At 38.2% G+C, this 27,043-nt stretch overlaps 1 protein-coding gene across 3 annotated transcripts in view; it reads right to left on the reverse strand.

Annotated features, from left to right (window-relative positions):
* Slc8a1 (solute carrier family 8 member A1) overlaps positions 1-27,043 on the reverse strand; it is a 364,582-nt gene that overhangs the window by 38,718 nt on the left and 298,821 nt on the right. For 2 of the 3 annotated variants that reach the window (XM_071601522.1, XM_027934398.2), the window contains exons 3-7: positions 24,524-24,627; positions 21,461-21,478; positions 16,908-16,976; positions 11,315-11,445; positions 7,193-7,292 (exon numbers count right to left, since the gene is read on the reverse strand). In XM_071601522.1, coding sequence (XP_071457623.1) covers positions 7,193-7,292; positions 11,315-11,445; positions 16,908-16,976; positions 21,461-21,478; positions 24,524-24,627 — 422 coding nt within the window. The remainder of the gene's footprint in view (positions 1-7,192; positions 7,293-11,314; positions 11,446-16,907; positions 16,977-21,460; positions 21,479-24,523; positions 24,628-27,043) is intronic. The other variant, XM_071601523.1, reaches the window with a different exon arrangement.

Here is a 27,043-nt window from a genome sequence, read left to right on the forward strand (position 1 = left end):
TTTTGAATATAAGATTGCATGTCTCAAAATCTTTTTGAAGCATGGCATATGAATGTGAGAGAGTAGGTATGTATTTGTCAGGTCGATGGAGGTGGCTGAGGAACAAAGCACCAAACAACCCACCAAGGGAAAGAAACACCAATCAGGCGCTGATAGAACCACCTGTCAATGAGCGGGGTGTCCTGGCCAATCCCGGATCTTAGCCAGCTCCCTCCAACCAACCCAGTAGGACAAGAGACTCTAAGAACCCCTTTTCCTGTCCCCAGCCCTCCCTTTCTGCCCTAAGCCCAATAAACATTCCAGTCCAGTGGAGTCCTGGTGCTCTTCTCCTCAGACCCACCCTGTTGGTCTCTACCGGAAGCACAATCTCAATAAAGCCCTGTTCAGCAGCCTTTTTAACTCTGCTTCCTTTTGGTCGCCGCTGCCTGACCTTACAGTATTTATATAGATTTTCCTTTCTAGATCAGACACAGCAGAATAATATATTGAAAACAGTCATTTCAGGTGGCTTAAATGAGCTTTTGCTAAGTGTTTGTAATTATACAATTTATTTAGCACACTCTAAGGCAGATATCCCATCTTAATTTGATATAGCAGTGCCATGCAAGTTTGACATTTTAATGCTGAAAATGAAGGGTCTTTTAGAGGACCCTTTTATATTTCCATGTCCTTCTTTAGATATGTCTGTGTCCCAAAGACAACTTACAAGGCTGTATATTTCAGTCCTCCCAATTAGCAGGTAAGCTCAGAGGACATGTCCAGAGCCACACAACTAGTTGGTGTGGCTCTTTGACGATTTAAACTCAAGTATCCAGAGAATCCAAAGATTCTAGTATATAAGTTTTGAAAATTAAGTGATTTATACAGACTCTTTCTCACACAAAGAATGTGAATTTTTACCTGAGTGTTGAATGAAGGATTGGGAGCTAAGTTGGATGGCAGCAGTGTTGACCATCTTCTGTTTCTAAGGATTGCTATTCAGCCTTTATATCTATTTGTTTAACCTCACCAGTGATTCTAAACCTGAAGAAACTTCCCTAGACAACTAATCATATCATAGGGAAAGACCAAGAACTTGTAGAAGAATCTGGGCATCGATTCATCCCTGGTTCGGAAGACTTGACATAACTTCTAGCAGCAGATATATTTCCAAATTCACAAAGACATTTTGGAAGTCCCTCTGGTCTCCTCATGATGGGGTGAAACATGGACTTCCTAGGAAATTCAGCAACTGATTCTGCCTACTTTTCACAGGTGATTGTTCTTTCTTGTCTGTCTGTAACTCTGACTTAGCTTTAACACACATTTCTAAACTTGACTTCACCCATATGTGTATGAGCCTTAAAAACTCATTAATTATATCCCCTTTAACCTGCATTAACTCATCTAACATATGTTCACTGGAGACCTGAAGATGAGGTTCACAAAGATGAGGTTTCATTTTCCAGTTCCCCTTCCTAGTTTTGTGAACCTAAACAAGTTGTATAGCCAATCGAGCCTAGGGATTATAATTGTAAAACTCAGGGTATAGCAATGAGAAACAGGAGCAATGTACACAAAACCTTCACCTTGTAGTGGACAGCCAATAATGGGTAACATTATGTAAGCCAAATGTAAGCCATCATTTCAAACATAGTCTTTGACAGACTCCTAAAGGCAGTTGTGCCTGCTTTTTCTCACGAAACCAACTCCTTTTAAATGAACCTCAATCAGTTTATGATTTAGACCAAGGACAATTAAGAATTTTCATAGCCAATAAAAAAGAGGACAAAAAAGTAGTTTCCAGTCCCTTATAACCCTCCTTTTATCTGGCTGTCTTACAGACATGCTGATATTATGTCAAATCTGACCTAGCAGGATTTTGTTTTTAACTGTGTAAATGGAATTTTTTTTTTAATCAGGTGACTCAGGGTTGATACATCAAGTAATGAGAATTTCTTCATAGTAATGATCTAAAGCAGGAGATATTAGATCCTTGCTCAGACCAAACTGACAATCCCATGAAACTCATTTGAGGGACGATTATTATTTAGGACTTGAAACAGATTGGTCTTCAGGCTGACAATTATTTAAGTGAATTACTTTCCAGGGACACCAGTGAGTTGGCATTTTTTGATATTAAATAATTCACTTTAATTGAGAGCACTTCCTAGTCCACACAGCCTGCAGGGATGAAGGACTCTGGCACACAGCATCCCCCAAACTTAGCAAGGCTTCCTGTGAGACCATGGTCTACACGGAAGGCTGAAGCTGTAGCATAGCAAGCGTGGTAGACCACCTACCTGCACAGGCCTGGCCTCATGTTGAATGCCCTCCATTGTACTGTGGAAGATTCCACAAAATTTGTGAGTTTTGATTATTGAACAGGAAGAAAATTTTACTCTTTTGAATCATCATCATTTTTCTTGGAGGCTAAACTTTGTTCCCTCATCCCTTTCATTCTAGGAGAATGGATATGGAGTGTATGTGTTACTGCTCTGAACATTTAATTTGGGCAAGGCCAGGTATGTGGGCAGGGTGTGCAGTGGACCATAGGACCCAATGCCATCAGGGATGCTTCAGGGAAAGAGCCCCCGAATTGCCATACTGGATGGTATCTTAGAGTGAACCTAGTCCAGCCTAGCCCATTATATTGATGATAATCTAAAATTCAGAAAAATTAAATACATGGCCAAAAGTTATGCCAAGAGACAGAACCATGACTGCAAAGAGGTTTTTATTTTTTCTACTTTTAAGTGCTTTTATCTTTATGCCAGTTTCACAAAATCTATGTCAAAAGGAAAAGATTTTCAGAAAAATCTTTAGTGCTAGGTGTTTAAAATTATTAAGTAAAGGAAAGAGCACTATATTGACTTTCTTTTAAAAAAATGTCAGAAATTATGAGGCAAGAGAAGCTGTGGATATAACTGGGAAAACAAACACTTCCCTTTGTTCTTTAGGGAACTGACTAGCGTCCTCCCCCCAGGAACTGCAAAGGAGACTATAAGGAAATAACAAATATTAAGGAAAAAAATCTTTATATTTCAAGCTACAGTTTAAATATCTAAAACAAAAAGATGCCATTTGAGGTGCATGCACATGTCTCTGTGTCTGTGTGCATGTATTTTGTGTATCTGTGTCTTCAAGAGCCTGTGTATGTATGTATCTCTATATTGTGTTTGTGTGCATTTGTATGTGGCCCTCTGTGTTTTCACATGTGTTTGCACAAATGCATGCATGTCTGTGTGTATACATATGTTCTACACCTTTGTGTGTTTTGGTAATTGTGCTCAGGCCCCAGGCACAACAAGCTAATGCACTCTTCACACTGGACAGAGTTCTGGGTCGATCTGTACCCCAGCACTGCCCCTTACCTGTTTTGCTTCTTGAGCAAGTTACATTGTTTTTCTGAATCTCAGTATTCTTATTTACAAAATGGTACCTAGAGTACTTACCAGGAAACAAAAATAGGTCAACCATTATGTTTGTAGCCACTTGGCTCTTAGTAAGTTGAATTAACTGCATTTAAACAAATTTGGGTGTTATTTTATTGCATAATCTTTGTATATATGTTTGTCTCCCAACCATCAATTTTGGACCATAGGACCCAATGCCCTCAGGGATGCTTCAGGGAAAGAGCCCCCGAATTGCCATACTAGATGGTATCTTAGAGTGAACCTAGTTCAGCCTAGCCCATTATGTTGATGATAAATCTAAAATTCAGAAAAATTAAATTAAAAAATTAAAAAAGCTGGCATTGTCTCAATGAGTATTATGGCAACTCCGTGAGTGACTGAGTGACGCATACTTATCTCCACTTTACATAAGAGGGAACTGAGACCTTGTGGGGAAATAATCTGCTCAGAGTCACCCCAGGAGGGATGGAACAGAGATCCCCATCTTTTTTCCAAGACAGCCTGGCAACCACTCTTTCCTTCACCTTACCTTGACCCAAGGCTGTTGTGAAGAGTAACAACATGGTAGTGTGGAACTGGCATTGGCATCCTGGCTGTCTTTACCCAGCTAATGTTTGCCCTCTGCTCTGACACACCTGTTTTGATTTGTGTTGCAGCTGGCACATGATTTCTTAAAGTCAACCTACCCATTCTGCCCTGGGGGAGATACAAGGAAGAAGAAGAAATTGGGAAAAACTCAAACTGAATGGGCAGTGAGTGCTAGCTTCATTAAAAAGTGCATGTGCTGACACATCCTAAAAGCACCTGGTTTTAGGGCTTGCCTTGCAAGTTTTTGACAGCCATTTGACTGCCACACACCACTGCTCCTGGTATTCAACCGGGAAGCAACAGAAGGGGAATTGCTGGGACATGACTGTTTAATCCCTTCCTAATCTCTGGAGTCTCATAAGTCCTTTAAGTCTTCAAATATTGAACTATAAGTACTTGGATCACAGAAACATTATGGTCATAGGAGGCCCAGGTACTGAGCTATGAAATTCAAGAAAAGCAGGGGAATAAAATTTCCAGGGGTTATCTTGAAAATAGTTTGAATATAGTTAGTGCGGAAGTGAAGCAAAACCCTACTTACGAAATTATTACTTTTGTTTAGCAAGATATACGGACTCAATTTTGCACAGAAAATTACTTAGGAAAAAACCTCTCAGTAGAGCCCTTCAAAGGCAATTTAATATTTTTAATAAGGCAAATCTTTCTGTTTCTCAACTATTTAGCCATGAAATCTTAAAAATCCAATGAAATTCTGTCATCAATAAATGGTGTTTTAAAATTTTTTTTGGTCTGTTTAACAGCCTAAGAGTATTAGCATTCTTTAGACACTTAAATTTAATCCTAATGACAAACAATGAGCTTTTTTTTAAAACTGCCTTTCATGTAATTTAATCTAATTTAGTGCCTATAAACTATGTGTCTGTTTTTCTGTTAGTTTCTGTCTCAAAATTGTAAATAAGGTCAATTTACCCAGCAACCTACAAATTTCCGAATAGTATGTCTTATCTCCAAGAAGTCATTTAGAAACATAAAACACATTATGTTGTATAACAAATAAGAAAGCCTGAGAGGTTCTGTATTTCATTTATTAACAGTCCTTTAAAAAGATTTGGTTAGGAGCTAGACCCACCATGGAATGATGATACCATGGCACCAGAAGAGGGGACAAAAGCCAATCTGTGTCACTGAGACAGAGGTGGTGAGCAACTTTCCTCACTTTGAAATTTCTCTCTGGGGTTCGAGCTCCCTTCCAAAGCCATGCCACATCTGCAAGACTCAGATGCTTCCCTCTTGGCAGTCAGGTTAACCACAACACCCGCCTTGGGGCGTTTTGAGAAGATTTAATTCCACATACTATATGAAAGTGTTTGCAAACCAAAATCCATCTCTTGCAAGGAATGAAGCATTAACATCTCCATAATTGTGTCTTTGTTCTGACCAGACGCAAATGCCCCAGTTTTGGCCTTGTTGGTGGCATAATCTCATTCACTGTTCAAAACCGCCCTTTCCCACTGCTGTGATTTGCTATGGTTCCTGTGAGTTACAAAAATGTGTGATTGAACCAACAACAACAACAAAAACATTCCACTGCTAGAAAAGCATATTGGTCCTGAAATTGATGGTATCAGCTTGGCCACGTATCTAAAACTGAAGCCCACACACACACTTCCTGTCTTTGGCCTTAGGCTCTACGTTCTCCATGACAAGCTCACCAACCACTTTAACTTATTTGTCTTATTTGCCATCTGATTCATTAGAATGTAAGCTCCACTTGGCCAGGAATATTCCTGTTTCATTCACTGTTCACCAAGAGCAATGAAGGACACATAGAAAAAAAGAATGAATGAAGACCAGTACTTGGCCATTGTACAAAATGCTCATGTATCTGCAGCCAAAGGAAACCCAGAAGCTATTAGGAATAGTTCACTATAAAGCTTACACTGCCTTTAATGTTTCAATTCTAATATGTCAAAGCCCATAAAACAATTTGGCTATTTTTAATGTTTTCTTCTATTGATCTCATCAGCAGTTTTGCCTATTCTCTCTGTGAAGAGGGAGGATAGCTCATGCTTCAGACGCTAATCTTAGATTTATAGAATGATATAAGCTGTATAGAGGGAGTTTCCCACTCCTTCTAGTACAGCTTCAGTGGAAATTCCAAATCCACTCTCCTAAGCAGTTATTTATCATTTAATGTTCATGCATTCCCGTTGTACGCTCAATTGCAAGAAACCTCAGTGTGCTTACAAACAGCACTACTAATAAATCTGCATATAGTTCATTTTTTATCTTTTTATACCACCCTCTGTTGCCACAGTATTTGGGAGATCTGTCAAATTATATTATGGCAGATTGGAGAGAGGAGGTTGTGCTACAAGTCAAGGCCCAAGTGCTCGTGACGCTGTTTCCATTTTTACTGCTTGGGAATCACTATTTAGGAAACTCTAGCTATGTTCATCCACGGCAACAGTGGAAGATGAGTCTGTGGGGATCTTGAAAGAAAGAACCGGTAAAGGAACTGAAAAGCAAGGAAAAAAAAATCCCAGGGTAGTGCTGCTTTCATGATTTTTTCAAGAGGGAGTTGCCTCTCTATTTATATAGTCACCCAGAGAGTGAACACGATTTGACAATACAGGAAGAAGACACTTCTTTTTGTATGTCATTTCCTCCCATCTCTGACTCTTAGAGTTTGAAAAACATTTCATTTTTTTTTGGCAGGATTTTCCTAATAAAACTCTGTGCTTTGCTTGTACAGAAAGAAACAGAATGTGTTTTTATTTGCACTTTTGGAGCCAGTGTAAAAAGCTTATTTGTTAAACGTTGTGGAAGAGATTGTAAAATGATGCAGATGGTAGTTGGTAAGAGTGTCCTAATGTCTTTTCCTTCTATGATTTTACTTTTTTTCCCTGACTTTCACTTGCCCACTTTGGGCTGCTTTCTGGGAATTTTCCAGACATAACTCTGTGATTGGCTATCAGTGAATCAGAGATACAAAAGGCTTTACATGTAGATTGTCTATTTCCAGAGAGAATGATTCAGGGTAGATGGAGAAGAGTGGCATGTCCAAACCCATTTGCTTCACCTAGATAGGCTAATTTCATGTACAAAAGTTGCATACATGCAAAAAATACGTTTATTTCTCTTGATCCTACCACCTTTGGTGCTTTGCCATAGACTAAATGGCATAGTAGAAAAGCTCCACTCAGGTTGGCCATTTTAACTTACAATTTGCAGAGAAAGGCACTCACCAGCACTGACAGTGATGGCTTCGATGAACTGTTCTCTCCAGCTGTTTGTCCCCACCACCAGGGCCAGGTTTGTCTTCTTAATGAGTTTGTCCACAGTACTCTAGAAAGGTGGAAAGGAATAATATAATAACTGCTGGGCTTGTTAGGACCTGAGGAAATCTAAGACCTTGTTGGAAACCTCAGAGTTATGTAAAGGGTAGCAGATGTTAGGCTCAGAACAACAGTATTGATATCAAATACTTTTCTTTTCAAACACTTTTATGATTATGCAAACAAGCATGGTCTTTTCTTGGAAACATTCTGAAATGGAAACTTCTTTGCAGCACACACAAGCCTCCGTCACTGACTAATGGCCAATGAAAAATAGCCTCAGTGTTTAGAATAGTAGCTGTTGCAAAGGCCTATCCATTCCCCTTGAATGCTTAGTGAACTGGCTTCTCTGCTGGCTTTATCTGTAGGGGGTTGTCTGCAACTAAATTAATATAGGCTTTGCTCAGCATTATATATATATCTGTAAACAATGGAATTGATTGACAGATTCTGAAACCAAAGACTTAATCTTGTTCTTTTGTTTACCAGTGAAATGCAGCCAGGTAACAGAGTCTCAGGTTGCTTGCTGCATTGTCATTAATAAATAGATTTCTTTTTTTCTTTTTTTGGCTATTAGTTTGGTCAGCTTTGTGGCTAGTAGAGAATTCCACTCTCACTCCATTCCTGTTACAAACAAGAAAAGTAAGACAAGCAAAGATCCCTTCTTAAGAGTTAGGGCACATTGCTAATAACCCTGCAAAGAATTTCCCTGTTTTACTAGTGCTGTGCTACATGCCCTTAATTTTTCTTTAGAACTTTCAAATTACTTAGTTTTGTACAATTAGTACTGTCTAGTTTTCTAAATTTAGTTATTGTAACAACAGGTTCAGCCAAGCGTTCACAAGAAAACTAAGCAGATGCACTCAAAGCGCTACCACAAATCATGGCAACTACAGGAAAAGGGGCATTTCCAAGACATTGAGGCTGCTCTTCTCAGAGAATCTACTATATTGACTAGTCTACCAAGCATCCACACTTACTGTCAGAGCATCCTCGAATTTCCACTAATTGCAAGGAGGCAGAAAACATGTATTATTTGTCTTAGGTCAAAATCTGTACATGGTCAATACAGTGTACCTGAATTAATTATGGTTGGAGAGAGAACATATTATCAGCTAACTGGGAGTGAAGAAAATGTGATCTGAGGGACCCGTATGGGAGGCCAAAGCCAATTTATATATCAAGCATGTTAATCCAAGGAGAGTCATTGGAACTGACTTGAAGCATTGAGAATATAATAAACATGAAAGGGCCCATCTCCAGCTGGTTCACTCTGTATTTGTAATGTTATTCTTGGCTAGATTGGTTGTCCTTAGGGTGGTGACCTTTCAGCTTCTAGCCTTATGTCTAGAACTGCTGGTGCCCCTGATAACAGCTGTAATAGTCACTGCTCTTGGGTACAATAACTTGGAGCATATGACAAGTGTCTGTCTTTTCTCTCTCAACTCAACCACATCTCATCAAGCACTGAGAGCATCTTGGTCGATGCCAATTCCCAGTGCTGGATAGAATGAAACAAGAAATGACCTTGATTTTTCCTACATGTAATGGAAACATGGGGAAGCTCTCTCCAAAGCAGCCCTTTGTGCTAAAACTAAAAGGGAGAAGCCCATCACCTGGGAGATAAACAATTGAACAGATAAACTGCTCTGATGTTGGACACAGACTTCCTCACAAAAATACCTGCCAAAGAATAAATGTTTAAGATAAACCAAACTTAACATTGCTGTCCATTTTTACCTGGGGAGTTCCTAAATGCCAGGGATAAGCTCTTTACTGCACTAGACTTTTGAGAGATGGTGAAAACCTCGCCCTCACCAATGGGTGTCAGTAAAGTCATGCTCTTAGTTACAAAATAGTGTAAGAATTCAGTGGGCAAAGCACAGGGGATATTGTGAAATGTCACTCAGACTTGGAGTTCTAATACAGTTCTGGGAATCTCAAACATGTTTTTTGGCTATGATCTGGAGAAACTAAATTCTTGAATAAATAATATAATATCAAAATTGATACCTGAGGGTGCTTCAGAAACATGCCCCCAAAGTGCCTTTTAGATGTCAATGGTAATTGTATTGATGAATTTGGAGAAAATGAGAGGAAATAGTATGTTAAAGATATTCTAAGAGGATAAGTACACCAAAGAACCCGACTTATGTGAAGAGGTTGAGGGTACTTTCCAATGCTCAGATTGTTGGAGTGGTGACCAGAGAGGGATTTGGACCCAAGAAAACTTTGCTTCCTGGGAGACTCACCCAACCCAACACTTCCTAAGGGAAGTCACTATGATTGCTCTTTCTGTCATGGGTACATGGAAGGGAACGGTTGGGTACTGTTCCATAAGGGAGAGAACATACAATTCCCCATGAAAAATTTGGCATGGTTGGGGACAAATTTGCTCCAGAAATGCCAACCCACAGAATCTCTGCTGCAGCAAATAGAACCAGATGAAAAGAAGGTGCATGAGGAAGAACAAAGTTGAACACACCTAGACACAAGGTGCTGGGGATTGAACCCAAAACCTTATGCATGGTAGGCCTGTGTTCTACCACTGAACTACACTTCCATACCCTATAGGAAACTTGTGCATGTTCCACTCATGGATTTGCAATGACCAAGTTCCAGATCATATGTGATGGGCTCTGATGATCGGAGTCAAGTCTAGAAAGCATTGGCTCTAGAGTTTATTCTTGTCCCCTTTCTATGAAAATGAGTGAAAGGAAGTCCTAACAGATTATCACTGACCTGAAGAAGAAAGTTTAATTGCTTTATTTTCCCCTTTATTGTGGTACTGAGTTGCATCCCCAGCACTTTTTATTATTATCATTTTTTTTATTTTGAGAAAAGGTCTTCCTAAATTGCTGAGGCTGGCCTTGAACTTGTGATCTACCTGCCTCAGCCGCCCAAGTCAATGGAATTACAGGCATATATCACCATACCTGGCTTAACTGCATTTTTTTTTTTACATTTTAAGAATTCCATTTTAATTGCAAAGACATCTTTCTCTTTTTACCTGTTTCCTCTCAGGCACCTCAATTTGTGAACCAAAATTAAAAGTAATTAAGAAAATCAGCTAAAGGAAAAGAGGCCTCTATATAAAAAAAAATCTAGATAAAATACTAAGGTTTCTAAGCTGGTGGCTAGATTATCTCTTTTGGTAATTTTTTTTCTGATTTTTTGAGCAGAAACAGTCTGCTTTTGAAAAAAATTAGGGATAAAACTGCTCTGCTCAGGGTTTGTAATTCTGGAATTGAAGAGAAGGGATGCAGCTCTTCATATCCCACTGTATATGTGACATGTGGTTCCACTTGTGGTCTTCTGAGATGTTAGGACTGTGGGTGAGAAGGAATGGGAGGTGATGTGGGGTTGAGGAAGTAGTTTGGTGATTGACAGGGAGTTTCACCTCCAAGTTTTAAGCTCACTCCAAAATCCATATATTAATTTCTGAATGACTTCCATCATCCAGAAAATTGGGGACCCAATTTTATCAGCTCAACTATAAAATCTGTGGCTGCAGGCACTATAACTTCAGTATGTTGACTATGCTAAACATATTTCCGGGCTGAAGAGGGTGACTAAATATGAATGAGAGCTTGTCAGTGGGAAGTTATATAGAAATATCACAATCTACCTCTAAAGCAAAAGCCTCTTAATTTTCAGCAATGTCAACACTTTGCTTCTGACAGATTCATTAGAGCCTCTTTCACAAATTAACACACACCTTAACAGTCTCTTGGTATCCACCTTTGTGTCCTCCTTGCTATCCCCTCAGACAAAACCTTTTCTCTGGGGCATCTCTGACCCTGTGAAGTGATGGATGCCACCTGTGGGGCCCTGGCTCTGAGGCTGCTTGGAGTCTACAGGGACTCCTGGTTCCCTACTAACTCCATAATTTCAATTGGCCCTAAAGGTCTTTTAATGAATGATCCAGTCCCTGAAATCACATCTCCCTCTCCCTCTAGATGCATCTTATAGTGGGGCCAACACTGTGAACCACCGTGTTCCCAGGTGAGCAGGCCTCCAGGGTGGGCATACCTTGAACTCATAGGACTCTTCAATGATCACTTCCAGCTTGGTGTGCTCTCCTAAGATGGGCCTTCCCAGCTCGGCAATGCGCCTTTCCTCTTCCTCTTTGCTGGTCAGCGGCTGTTTGTCATCACATTCCTCTGGGGAAAGGAAGGCAGGACAGTGAACAATGTGCTCCTTTTTGTTTGGAAATCCCTGGATCCTGCTACAAGAAAACCAAGGAGGGAGGAAGGAAGCCCTATCAACCTACTAAAAGTCCCTTGGGTAAGATCGTGAAGCTGGAGGGGAGGACTGGACAGATGCTTGGCGACTGGGCAACACATCACTCCGACAGCAGGTGATTATGTCCCAGTGTCTAAGCTCAGGCAAAAGTGCAGATGAAGAAAAGTAACACAGAGGGGCATGTCACTGAGAAAGACCCTGCCTGCACATTGTCTGTGCTCCGGGAATCACCCAGCTGTTCTCTGTGATGCTGGCTCAGCTGGCTCTTTGTACACATTCCTTCAGCATGTGACCAAAGGGAAACACACACAATTAAAAGTCCTAGAGTAACCCTGGGATGGAGAAATTTGGCTTTCTCTTCTCCACTTTCTAGAGGCAACAGAAAACGCCCCAGGGCCAAAGAAAGGATGGAAAGGAAATTTTGAGCTTAGCCTCTCACTAGCCAAGAGCCTCTGTCACAAATTAAGCAGCACAACATCCATTCCATGCTTCCGTGAGATGTATGGGCTCCAGTGCTTCCTCTCTGGTGCAAATGTGTTAGGAAAACTTTGACCATGTTAATCTTAAAGTAAACAGGGAGGGCGAGGGTGAGGCCTTTAGGGAGTTAAGACTCACCACATGAGCTTGATTGTTTCCAAAACTACCATGTAGCTTACACTCCAGGATAGGCTAGTGGGTGCTGAGGAAATGTTAATGGAACCAAGAGACCATTAATGAGGGGAAGCTCATAGTTGACTCTCTCTGCATCAAGGTCATAAGGACCAATCCTGGACTGAAAAGGCCACGTACATGTGGAGGACAAACACTAGCCCTTTAATCATCCCTATCCTTTAGGCTCAGGATGCTGGAACAGGATAGGCTACTTCCTCTCATGTCAAGAGGAATGAACGTCATCTCCAGGGAAGTAGCAGTGGTGATATGGAAAGACCTCAGCCCTAATGCTCTCACCTCTAGGACACCCAGAAAAATTGCCTGCAATAGGAGTCTGTGGTCTCAGGAGTTATATATAAGGGAAGGACTTCTTGCCCAGAACTCTTGTATTTGCATTTAGACATCAGCTTCTGAAGGGGTCTCTACCTCCCACTCCCTCTGAAGACTCATGGCTTCCTCTCTGCTCAAGAATCCTGGTGCAGTAGCTCCAATTGTTGCAGAGAATGGTCCCTAGACCAGTTACTTCTTGCAAAGGTAGGAGACAAATGTGCCAAATGAACTGCCAGCATTTTATATTTCAAGTGTCAAAACAAACAGAAGGCAGGAGCAGAATGCAGTGTATCAATGAATTCTTTAGTGTATATAAATGATATTTTTCAAATCCACATTCCTATCCCCAGTGATTACAGGATGTCAAAGAAATCAGATGAAGACTTAAAATGAGTGATTTCTGACTGGGCAGAAGCTGTTGACCATTAGCAGAGGCAAAGAAAAGGAACAAGAAAGAATTAATTTTAACTGTAAGTGGTATTTTTTGTATCAGCACAGGGACATTGTGATCCAAGGAAAAGCAAAGGGTTCTGGGGGTGGGGATATCCAAGACTTGTCTTTGTGAAACTAAGTGTGTCTAGTCAAGAGGGGTCGACTGAGCTAAGTGAAGTTCAATGTATCCAGTGCTCAAATCAAACATATTTTGATTCCCATGACTTTATGATCCTTGGACCATTGGTATTGTTTACAGCAGCAGGTTATATTAGTGCCTTTGTTCAAAACCTTGGCTCAACACAGATGTATGAAAGACTTATGTTGACAAGGACCTATTTCCTTACAAGAAAATTTATGACTTGGATATCTATTTGAATACAAAGTTATTGAGGGAGAATATTTATTGTGGCCTTATTTTCTATAGTTTACTTATAAATGACAAGTTGCTTTTGATAGGACTAAAGATAACTTATGCAGAAAAAAACTGAGAAATTATGAAAGCAAGGTGATGTGGTAGAATGGTTTAGTGTAGCGCTCCACAAAATGAAACTGATTTGGAACATGAGGTATTAAATAAATAGACATGGGAGTAAATGAAATTGAGTGAGTAAAAAGATACTTTATCAGTAATCCTCAGCCCTTCTGATTATAAATACATGCTTAGTTTGATGCTCTTAGGTCTGTAACTATTCCCAGCACTTGGGTTTCTAATGTTTTAAGATAGAGAATATAGTATCTAGCTAGAATTTAACAGCATTTTTTCCACTGTAAAATTTTACTTTGTATTTATGGAAATGACTGTTCTCCTTATGCTATTGACTTAAAGTTTTCTTTTAAAGCAAATTTAGTAAGTAAAACATGATGCAATTTCAAACAATTTCATTAAGTCAATAACAGCATAGATGGTATGCAACCGAAGGGAAAAATTTATTAGAATGACAAAAAATTTAGGAAATACTGTCTTAGCATATTTCACACTAACCAAAAGCAAAGTTAAGGCACTGGGTCTCTCTCATTTCTTACATTCTTACAACAAACTGTACTTTTATTCCATTATCAATATACCTAGAAAGGCTTTCCTATATCTATCTACTTAAATCCTACTCTTCTTTCAAAAGCATTCCTTTTCTTCCATGAAATATCCTCCAATTGACAACTGGGGTTTTAGCCATGACCACATGAACCTTTAATTAATTCTTTAATATTCATTGTGAATACAGAACCTGAATACTCTCATATGCTCTTTTTAATTTTTAAATACCTTTATATACAAATATCCAGCGCGTAGGCTTTCTGAGTGAGAACAATGTGTCTCATTTCTCCTTGAATCATTCTTACATCCTCCAGGGTCTATACAATGTATTTGAATACAAAGTTATTGAGGGAGAATATTTATTGTGGCCTTATTTTCTATAGTTTACTTATAAATGACAAGTAGGTGCTGAATAAGTATTTGTTGTGAGGCTCTCCGTTAGTAAAATATTTTATTTGCTCTATCCATAAAAATATGGATCACATTTATTCTTTTAACACATGTCATTGCACTCCAACAATATGTCAGCCCTGCTGTAGTCCTCCACATAAACCTCCCATCTTCCAAAAACTTATGGTGTAGTGGGAAGAGAGGCATATAGATGAACAACTTCTGGTACTGTGTGGTAAGGGCTGAGGGACCAGGGTGGGAGGTGTGATTAGCTGCCTGAGGGAGTCAGGGAAGGCTTCAGGCTTCAGGAAAGTGTGATTGAAATTGGCCTTGAAGCCTGCCAGGTGGAAGTAATGGTAAGCATGGCCAAGAGGCAATGGGGTGAGGAGGTGCATTCTGGGCAAGCAGAAGTCAAGGTACAAGTGCACAGCATCATGGAAGGGTCAGGGCTGTTTTCACTTGCTAAGTATCATGAACATTGAAGGTATAGTTATATTTATGCATAATTGATATGTCAGCTGGATAAATTCCATCATTGATCTGCAATGATACTGATTACTACTTATGGTCTAGATTTTTGACATTGGCAAAGAAGAGAGCTGATTCTTTTTTTTTTTTTTAAGTGTCTCAGTTTAGATACTTTTTATTGAGTAGGAAAAAGTTCCCTCTGCCCCTTGGATCAACTATAATGTTTGTTTCCTTTCCACTTGGAGCACTGGACCCAAACCAGCTCATTTTAGTGTAGCCAGGGCCAGCTTATTTCCTCACTTACACCAAGTGATAACGTGCTTTGGTCTTAGTTTTGTTTCCTAGAGAAAATTAATTCTCTTTCTCTCTCTCCTGTCTTCCCTATATATACATGTAGACTTTTAAACCTCACCATATTTTATCGAGAAGTTGGGAATAAATTACATTAACACCATAGTTCTTAACCAACCCAAACAACATAAAGATAAAATGCATAATTAGCTACCACTGTTAAAAGTCAGTAAAACAATTCTGTGATAAAATTACCAGTGGGAGAATCTCCCTTATCTTGAGTGGTTGATTTTACAAGCAATAAATAATAAAAGCTAATAGGTCCAAGATGTAGGAAAAACAAAATTATAAAAAGCTGCTTCTAATGCTTCCTGGTTCCAGGTGCATTTTGAAGCAGAATCACTGTGAGGTGAAGGGGTGCAAGTAGGCATCCTTTTTAGAGAACAACACAGCCCACATGGTCTATCTCATAGTAGAGATCTCTACCTGAGGAACTATTATTGATATTCTTTGGTATAGTCATAATTTTTTATCTTAACTATTACGGTTTAGATATTAGGTGTCCCCCAAAAGCCCATGTGTGAGACAATGAAAGAAAGTTTAGAGGTGAAATGATTGGGTTATGAAAGTCTTAACCTAATCAATGCATTAATCCCTGATAAGGCTTAAGTGGGTGGTAACCATAGGCAGGCAGGCTATAGCTAGAGGAAGTTAGTCATTGGGGCATATCTTTGGGGTCTATATTTGTCCTTGGTGAGAGGAGAGCTCTTTCTCTGCTTCCTGGTGTGATGTTCTAACATGCTCTTCTGCCATGATGTCCTTCCTCGCCTCTGCCCCAGAGCAATGAAGTCAGCCATGTGGACTGAGACCTCTGAAACCATGAGAGCCAAATAAACTTTTCCTTTTGATCACAGCAATGGAAATACTGACTAAAAAATTAACAAACGATGTGGAATTGGGAAAAGGGGACAAAGCCAGCAGTAGAACACTTTGTTCAATACTATTTGGGTTCTTCATTCAGAACTGTAGTGACAAGTCTGAAAGCAGTGGTCACTTGACAAGTCTGGCTGGTCTCTTTAATGGGAGCTTCCAAACATTGATAGTTCTATTTCTTTGAGGAAATTTCTGGAATAGTTTTGTAGTCAGGACTGGATTTCATGATTATTGGATGGGATGTGGGCTGTGAGGTTGAGGAAAAGTCCCTAGAAGTGCTTCTACCATCATGGCTAGTGATGGGCAACAGTGATGATTGATAAGCAAAATCCCTGTTCTCATTCAGAGACTTAGCTCCAGGAGATGATATCCAGCTTAAACCTAGAGTAAATCTGGTAAAGTTGCATAATCCCCTCATCACTCTGTCAATGTTCCTTCATTTCTTCTAAGGAGAAACCCCACATATGTACTATCATCTGTTCATGAGGAAATTCAGGATCTGGGAAGAAATATGGCTTGGGATTTTAAAGAAATTTTATGATAGCTGGGATGAAAGATTGGACTCCTGGGTAAGAAGAGATATTGGTGAGAAATATGGAATATTGAAACTGGAGAGGCCACTGGATCACATTCTCTATAGGTCTAGGCTGCCACCTCTATGCTACTGGTCTTCTGTTCTGCCCTGATGTGGTTGGGTTTTGTTGATAAACCATGGCATCCCCAGCTTCCAGAGATGCCACTGCATTACTTAGTAATGCTTTAGAGGGGACAGGGCAAAACCACATGAATCTAAAGACCCAAAGAACACTTGAAGGCTGTGGTTTCCAAGGACTATAATGAAATGAGTACCTGCGAAGGTGATTACAGTAGAGGGAATCGGATGTTCTCTAGCATGAACTTTCCTGAAGACAGGTTGGCCTAGCAAAAGGATAGGCAAAAAGATCAGCAGAATGGATTACAATTGGTTTGCTATCAGAGATTTGTGGAATTAGTAAAGTAAACCACATACCCAGAAGCACACACTATAAGCAATGTTAGTTTAGGGCTTGAGTGGTTGTAGGTCACCCCTTTACAGGTAACAGGAGGGAGCTCTGGTAGTAACTGATGGAGGTTACTGCCCACAGATGGAGCAAGTGTATGCCCCATGGTAAGGGGTATGGCCATATTCCTGCAGCTCTGTGAAATGAATCCAGGTTCTTCAAATGACTGCTTCCAGACGCATCATGAAACAACAGAAAAGCATTGATACATTGACAGTTGTTTTGTTTCTAAAGCCTATGAGTGCCAACACTATGAGTTGACTAGGCCATTTCTCTAGTTTCCCCCACATATAAACTGTTGATAATATTATCTGCTCTACCTCACAGGTTTGTTTGAGGGTGGAACAACATCTGGGAACATGCTTACTGCATTTGTTTCCAGAGCAGTCTGATTAGGAGAATGCTACTCACACTTGCCAATTGCGTAAGGGTAAGTCATCATTATGGCACCCATTGGATTAACCAGGTCATGGATTTTCATTGAATTCCTAATTCAATTGATTACCAGATCACCTGCTGTTTTCTTCAACCATGAGCTACCCAGAACTGACCTGGGAGTCATGAGACCTAGAACTGAGTGCCAGGTCTGCATGTGCTTGCCATGTAAACTTGGACAAGGCATTTTTCCTCCTGGAGACTCAATATTCTCAAATGTAAAATGAAGCAAACATGACTGGCTTTGTTCATCTAATCTATAAACTGGAGTGATGGAAGTATTTCCAACTGCTAGAATTTTCATAGTTTGACTTCCTTAGAAAGACATATATCTTATTAAGTCTGTTACATGAGCATAATAGGATTGGTGGAGTAATATTAAAATGGTATATTGGGTGCTATATAATTTTAATTAGGAAATCCTATAGCTACAAGTCTTAGAAGTGTTAAGGGAAACAAAAAAAATACCTCTTTATCTTCATATTGAGCCAGAGTGCTGAATTTTCTTAAAAATATGTGTATTTATGTGCTTATTTCCCCCCTTTTGGGGTCTCCCTCACTTGTTTCATTCGACTAGAATTCATAATGACGGTATTTACAAGACATAGCTGGGCTTTGGATTAAAAAGGGGCTCAATGTGTAATTTCAAGATGCAGGTAGAAATAAAGGGGTTGGAGGGAGGAAATAGAATGCTGTGATTAGGACAATCATTACATGGCTTTTTCCTTAAAGTCTGAGGGCCTGGCTCTGAGTCTTGAAAGGGTGATTTGGGGTAGAATAATTAATATCTTTGAACCTTTCACCTCCCCTCGAAGTAAGAACAATAAAAACCATAAGAATGGTGATAAAATGATATTCATTACAAACTCTAATGAGCTATAATGTACAGACTGTTATCAAAACAACTGGAAGGTCAAGGGGGAATGAGATCATAGATCCAAACAAGGGCCTTTCAATGAGGCGAGGTCCAAAACAACAGGTAAAGATTTGCAAATTCCAAAAATACTTCTACCACTTTATGTCCAACACTAATGAGATCTCTAAAATATTAGTATTAGGCTGTGGACCAAATTGCTTTTTCAATTTCCATATAGCCTGCTTCAAATTTAGACATTCGCGCTTAGCTGTACAAGTCCTCGTAAAAGCTGCAGGCCAGTCTAAAGGCTAGATTAATTCTTCTCTACTTTCCCTTCGTTTCAAAATCTTGACTTCAAAGTCTCAAACCAACTTCAAAGAAAAGCTCTTTAGGGCTTAATTCTGCTTTTTTCATTGTATAGGCCCAAGTTTTAGAACTTTCCTCGGGGGCATCGGTAAAGAGAGAATCCTGGACATTCTGGTCTCTTTCAGAGAAAGTAGGGTAATGTAAAGTGAGACAGTGTCTACCTAAGTAGAAATGGACAGGCCAACATAGAAATTCTCAGAGAGTTCTAGAACATTCTCTTGTCATAACTGTATTCATTTTGAGTCTTGGGAGGAAATAGTAGCAATAGAAAAAAATGCTATTTCAGATTCTTGTTTCAGTCATAAGGAAGGACTTAGTGAATGACTTGAAATGATAGAAAATTTGGAAAAAATGATTCTGTCATCTAGGATGTTAGGCAGCTAAGGGAAGAAACATTGAACATTACCGGGTAGATTTGATAGAATTTGATAGGAAACATTTCTGGCAAAAGAACATCAGGATTTCATTACCTGAGATACTAAAAGGGAGAATTGTTCACTGGACATGAAAGGCAGGCCCTAAAGTGAACTTCTAACATATTCAATGATTATGAAAAAAGGAGACTAGCTGAAAACATAAATGCATTTTAACTAGGCATTCTATTCTCCCCAGATTTTAAAAAATTTCATTGGTGCACTATAATTATACATCAAAGTGTGGGATTCACTATGCCATATTCATACACAAATATAACATAATTTGATCAATTTCATTCCCTAGTATCTTCCCTTTTCCTCTCTTCTGCCCCCTCCCCAACCCACTTGCTTGACTCTAGGAGTCTTAGTTAAGATCTCACTATCAGGCTGCATAGGATTGAAGGTGCGCTAAATATATATAATTTTGAGCTGGGTGGTGCATGCCTGTAATCCCAGCAGCTCAGGAGGCTGAGGCAGGAGGATCTCTAGTTCAAAGCCAGCCTCAGCAACTTAGCAAAGCCCTAAGCAACTCAGCAAGACCCTTTCTATAAATAAAATATAAAAAAAGGGCTGGGGATGTGGCTCAGTGGTTAAGTGCCCCTAGGTTCAATCTCCAGTACAAAAAAAATAAAATAAAATATATATATATATATATATATATATATATATATATATATATATATATATATATATATATAATGTGTGTGTATGTGTGTGTATACATATATATATATATTTTTCCTATAATGATTAACTTTATGGAACTAATTTATGGAAATCATTACTTCCATCAAGTCAAAAGGCTGGCTTGCCAAATTTCTACCATCCTCATATCTCTCAAGGGAAACTATTTCATCCAGGGTGACAGAATCAGAATACTTCCAAGAAGACCTCAAAGAGTTAAAATGATGAGATGAGCAAAAGAAAATAAAAGTTTTTAAAAATAAATGTAAAATTCCTGCACTTGGATTCATAAATAACTTCAGTGGTGCAGAAATGGGGAGATATGACCTGGGAAAATTTCAAAATGAGTGAGATTTAAGGACTCCTGTATAAGGACTTTTCCTGTTTAACGTTTTTATCCTTTTCAATTTCTATGTCTCTGAGAATCTATGAAGCATTTTATGGTCAAATGTTGTGTCTAGAGAAGCAATGGAGAGTAACAGTCCATGTGAAATTGCCTATATTTATGAGGTCCCACTTTGGATACAATCAATTTGAAACTATGTGTTCATGAATTAACACTAACAGTGGTTTATAATAACCACAACACCCACAATTGTGTTTTCATTAAAAGAGATCTTAATAATATTTCCATCTAAATGCTTTTGTTCAGCTCTGATTTAAACATTCTGATAGCTGCATAAGAAATTGGAAAAGTTTTATATTTGTACATTATATCAAAAAAGGCCATTGGAGATATATCTTCAACCTGCAACTTCAGATAAATTAAAACTACCATTTGATATTCCTCTCCTTTTATATCTGCATAGATAATTCTGTAAAGGTAAGAAGATATTTAGGGTCAAAATAAGATACTGTGGGGGAATATCTTTAATGTGTACACAAGAAAATAGCTTTAGAGTTATGCTAAATAATGTGATCAACACAGGTTGATACCAGTTCAAATTTAAAAATCTTAAGCTTCCTGACTGCATTTAAATTTTTATAGAGCACTTCAAGTGAGATATATTTCAAGCAGCAGAAATATCATTTACCATGTTATTAATATTAGAACTAGGTCCCCAAAGAGGGGTTCAGATTGATATAGTGGGTTAAAGGGAAGGAACTCCTCAGTTCTCTCCTAGCCTGGCACTATCTATTAATAGTATCCTAAGATTGGACCACCTTGTCACCTCCAATGTTTTTTTCGAGGACAGCATTTGTGCTTATTTTAGTTTTACATATGGCATCTATCTGAGTGTACTGCACATTATCAGTGCTATGTGAGCATCTGTAATTTGGCCAGGTATCAAAATGTAAATAAATTTTCATACAAATAAACACAGCACACACACATGTTAATTCATAAAATGTTAAATGTGAAAAATCAGCAAGAGCACACCAAGTGCCATAGTTCAATGTTAATTCAGGTTACATAAGATGTGGGTTGGGTTTGACTTTTAGAGTACTTGGGGGAAAATGGGAACTTGAAAAAAAATACTCTTACCATACAGGTATTTTCCTTTATTAAAAGCAAATAAAAATAAGAAATTAATTTTTAAAAATAGTAACATATTAGGAACAGACAGTAAAAAAATAGGTAATATTAGACTTTAAAATTCATACCTGTTATTGTGAAGCCACCTAAAAAAGGAAAAAAAATAAATGTTACAATTTAAATTATAGTCTGGATAACATATACCAGTGATATTTGACTATCTGACAACCCACCCAAGGTAATGGAAATTTGCCAAATTATATTCGCAATTACAAATATGAAAACATCCATTCATGATGGAATCACTAATTCCTTTAAGATTGTGGAATTTTAGTGCATAAAGTTAATTCTGAGGCATATCTAAGAAATCTATGGTTTTCAAAAGTTAATACTAAATTAAAAATGTAATATAAATTATTTGACTCTAACTAAAATGAGGCCAATGGCCCTAAACAACAATCTTGTTAGCAATTCAATAGAGATAAAAATCAGAGAGCTACTATATTACCTAACAGAAATGGAAAATAACCCAGAAAAATGGAAAGGAAATGCAAGAAATGAAGTGCTTACCAAGCTCATTCAATAACAGGGCTGTGAAGGAAACAGACAAAGACAAACACAGAATAAGAGACCAGATGAATAATGAAAGTAAGAGGAATATCAGCAGAAAGAAATCCAGGCAGATCTGATTAGAGTGGTTAAAAAAAACCACTGCTAAAAATTTGGTGCACCCAAGGGTACACAGGTGGTGTTGGGAGTACTTCCAAATTAAAGATCCAAACAAATAGTTCTGTAAATGTGCATGATTGATGGGGGAAAAAAATCACCTTATGAATCTTTTTTTTTTACACTTAACAAGACATTTCTACTATATATGCTTGTACACAGTGTATATATCTACAAAATATAGTAGAAAGTCAAATGAAGTTAATCCTTTGCTTGACTCAAAGTTGTTTTCCTCATTAAATGTTGCCTGGGAATTAATACAGCATTTGGGAGTCTAGTGATCCAGGATCTCAGGTATCATACATTTTAATCAGCAAGAACAGATAAAAGATCCTAAGATGTTCCCTTAGACTTCCCTGCCTGCCAGGACACTCTGACCCCTTTTTCTGGTACAGCCCTCTTTCTGGACATGCTACTTGGATGATATTTTGGTCCCCATGGATTGCTAAAGTTTCAAAAACTCTTAAATCCTAAGAATCACAGGAATTGATACTTATTTGTGTGTCCTCATTAGTGATTTCTGCACAAGATTAGATAACCGGATATTTCTAGTGGATATAGAACTCCATAGAAACTGACAGGGCAGAGAGGGTGGAGGAAGCAAATAATTTTTCTTTGAGGTTATATCCTTTAAACCCGGTCTGGATGGCAGTACTTTATTTTAGTAAAAGCTACCTGGCTAAATATAAATGGCTTTCTGAGCTGTAGATAGAAATGTTACAATTGCTCTTTTAGGTCCAGTTTTCTCAGTAATGGTAGTGGCCTTAGAGGGCACTTTCTATAACAAGTCAGTAATTTTATTTATAGTGATAAGAATCCACTTGGCGGCAAGAAACTGGGTAGCGCCATCAAGGAATTTTAATTTGCTTTCACATGAAGGCATATTTTACTAAAATGACAATTGAAAGAGCTGTATCCAAGATGCTCTTCCTTGAGATAAAAGACAGCTCTTTGGAGGAATACATTTAGAACTAAGTGCTTTTCTCTGGATGTTAATGAGGCATTTTTTATCCCATCTTTATAAGACATCAGCACAATTTTATGAAGTATCTTCTCCTTCTGCTTACTGCCTATGGAACTTATTAAATAAGCTGCATTCAAATGGGTCCCAAGTGCTCCTTTATCCACCATTCCAAAGGCTTCCATTGCCATTTTGAGCTTGATTAGGTCAGGGACATGCCCTCAAGAAAAAAAAAAATAATAATAACCTAAGGGACCCTGAGGTCAGTGAGTTCTCATAAATGTGAAATTAAATTTCCCCAAATGTTGGTTCTATATATAAATAAGTCCTGTGAATTTTATTTTTTCCTTTACATGTAAAAGTAAAAACTTCTTGCAGTGTTGTTCATCTAATCATCTTTTACACTGCTCTTGCCAATTGTGTATATATAAATAATAAGAATTATTAGCATGTGGTATGCTCATTTTACATATGCAGTTGAATCAACAGGACTTTTTATTAATATGGCCACTGTTAAAAGGATAATCATAGGGAGTCCTAGTATTATTTCACAATAAAAGATTATATGTAAGGCTGAAATAAAATTGCTGTTTACCCTTATCAAATCTAGGCCATGTAAAATAGATATGAATCAAAGTTAGGAAAGAAAATTGGCTCCCTTTTCAAATATTTTCTACAACAATACTTATGAATAATCAAAATAGAGTTATACGGATACTGCTGCTTAATTTTTCTTTTTACTAGACAAATCAAAATTTATTAATTCTATAATGATCAAAAGATTTTAGAACATAAGGCTATATAGACCTTAAGCCAGGGTTAAAGTTTTACCAAAGGACCATGTCTTTCCATCTAAAGTAAAATGTATATGACTATAGTTTCATATGTATGGCACCTTTAAATGTCATATTTACTACAAAAAATGCCAAAATGAGCACTTGAATATGGGTAACATTACTTTTTAAGGATCTTTGTTCTTATTAGTTTGTTTAAAAAAGACTGTGTTCTTTTTACAGAAGCCTAATTATTGAATTCTTCTGAAATTTCTTATTAGTTGCCCTTAGACTTATTTCTTGCCACTAATAGACATGAAGTAGTTTTTTTCTTCTTCCAGCTTCACTGAAGCACAATTGAGGAGCTATGAAATAGTCTTTATCACTATCGTTTTAGGGGAGATATATAATTGTAGCCATGTTTTAGAATGAACTTTACGTACTGAAAAACTAAGCACGTTCTTTAACATCATCGTTTCTGAAATCCAGAAATATCTAGTATTTATGAAACCTGATTGTAATCAAGGTTAGTCCACATTTCCTGTGGAAAATGGGCACTGCTTAGTGCACTTGTGAGTCAGGGATGGGAAATGAACCAGCTAAAGCTTCAGAGGCAATGGAGTTTAGTACTTGGAAGCCGAGGAAGAGGAGAGAGTTAAGTGTGAGAGTAGGGAGACACGGAGAGAGAAGAGTACAATTTCTCGCTGGTATGTCTTTGTATACTCTCACACCTTTCATTCCTCTTCTTATCCATTTTGGTTCCTCAAGCACAAGGGAGAAACTGCACTCTTTCTCATATTCCTCACGGTCATATATTCTAATGGTAATGATCTTCCTGTGGGAACACAAGACAAAGGCAAAACAAATGGTTGGAGTCACACGCTCATGCTCTAGATGTCCACCAGGCTGGATGTTACTGTGATGTTATGGAGGGAGAACTCGCAGCACATGGACCTCCAGACGTATGTAAAAGGGCATCTTGGTGCTCTCAGCTGGCCCCCATTGAATTTTCTGTGCTTATGCAGCCCTTGCATGAATTCTTCCTGCTTGGGTTAGCAGTCCCTAGGTACCCCAAATTAGGAAGGTAAATTGGAAATCTGGCTTCATTTTTAACATTGCCTAGCATCTGTATCAATTTTCCCAGAAATGGAGGTTTGATTGACTGCACTGGCCAGTAATTTTTTAGACATGGCCCACTGTAGCCCAGCGTGAGATCTATGCCCTGTTACAGAGGTGGAGGGATGTGTGCATTGTAAGTCATGTTCTGAAGAGTGCAGGCATCCAGGGTGGCACAGGCCAGCAGAAGCTGTAGGGCTCAGCCCTGGAGCAGCTCCCCCACCTTTCTTCTCACTCATCTCCACCAGGCGGGGCTCTCCAATCTCAAGGAAGAAGGTCTTGTTTTTCTCATACTCCTCATCATCAATTACCTTGACTGATATTGTTTTGCTGAAATAGAGAAGAATAGAAATTGACGAACAAGGGGAAGAGGAAAGAGAAGGAACATAGAGAAGAGGAAAGCAAGGTTAACACGTTGCACTTCTTCCAAACAGCAATTGAGAAATGTCTGTATTTTTGAGTTTTTTCTTCAAGAATGGATATCAAGCAGGTCTGAAAGACTAAAAAAGCCACCCAATGCATATCTCCCTGCCCAGGGCCACGGAATTAATCTGGACAATATAGTACTCAGTACTAATAAGTTATCATTATCATGAAAAGGAAAAGCACAAAAATACATATCACAATAATAAAGATAAATATATTTATTTAAGAAATGCCTTCACCATCAGGTTATCTGAGCTGTGTCCTGCTAGTCATTCCTTTAGAATAAGTCAATAAATTACAACAAAATTTTAACAGAGTTAATCTCTGAGCAATAGGCTGGTGGGTCACTGTTTCTTTCATCGTGCTTTTCTGATATTTCCAAGCAAAATATTTTGTATCATAAAATTTTATTAAAATAACAAATGTACAGAAGCATCACAAAAGAAAATATTAAGTCTTTTACTCCACCCAGTGTCCTAGAATCTAACTCTTATTCAGGTTAAGCAGATTTTCCACCTCAAGCACAACAGGAAGTTATTCATGTTTTGTTTGTCTTTCTAAAGATGGAAGCTGTGGCCTCAAAACAGCTGTTTTGAAAGTGGGGTGGCAGTGATGTGGGTGGGGAAGACTTGTGCTATTGTAGTTATTTTCATTTCTCCCAAAGTTGAGTTTTGACTTTCACTGAATATACCATTTATACTACTTTCAAACTCTACCTATGGGAGAGAAACACCAAGGCGTTGGGAAAAAGAGATAACCCAGCCTCCAGCAGTTCTGCTTTGTGATCCTACAGCTGTGATTGACAGACAGGCAGGTAGGACAAATGCAACTATTATGCAAATTCCAACTTCCAGTAAGCCTCCATGACTCTGAAAATGAATAAATCTATTGTTATCTTTTAAGTAATTAAGGACCTGTATTAGAGCATATTCAAAGTTCCCAGATGCTGATTATTCTTTGAAAAAAAAAATAAGAATACTGGCCCAAACCACTTCTGATTATAGTTTTTGCAACAATATGTCTGTATAGACACAAAGTTTTAATGGTTTGAATATTCTTTAATCTTGGTTGAGTTTTCTAGGTCTTCAGGAAGGAAAGTGGTTTATTGTCTTGTTTTTATTTTATTGATCAAAGACTTCAAGTTTCATTTAGACATAGGCATGCTAAGAACATCTTTTCTAGTGTGAAGTTAGTAGTTGCTTTTAATTTTTTTGTTTTTTTCCAACCCCCAATGGACAAATGTTGAAGTCTTGCTTTCTTGGCTTAGCATTGTAGAAGTGAAATCAAGTGATTGATTCTGGTTTTTGGAGCCTCATAATATAACTCTGTTTTCCTCAGCTCCAGATCTTGCTGCATGATGCTAAAGTCCTGATTTCTTGCTCCTAAGAAGTGGAAACTCCTGAGAGTGCATTTTCTCTCTCAACTCTTTCCTCAAAGACTAATACTAGATTAACAGTTATAAATGACAAAAGCAACAATCATTTATTCTAGAAAACTATAAATGAAGTATGACAAAGTCCAAGTACATGTATACTGTGAACAGTTCCTGTCTAAAATTTAGAACTAAGTTTCTGCAATTCACCTATTTATTTTGTATATATTTTAAAAATCAGTTTGACCTGACTAACCTGAGATAGTTAATTATTTGTTCATATCTGAAAAATATAAAATATTGAAAGAAGCTAAGAGGACACATGCAATTATACTTT

This window comes from Marmota flaviventris, chromosome 14 (genome assembly GCF_047511675.1).
Source record: "Marmota flaviventris isolate mMarFla1 chromosome 14, mMarFla1.hap1, whole genome shotgun sequence".
Classification (NCBI taxonomy): Eukaryota; Metazoa; Chordata; class Mammalia; order Rodentia; family Sciuridae; genus Marmota; species Marmota flaviventris.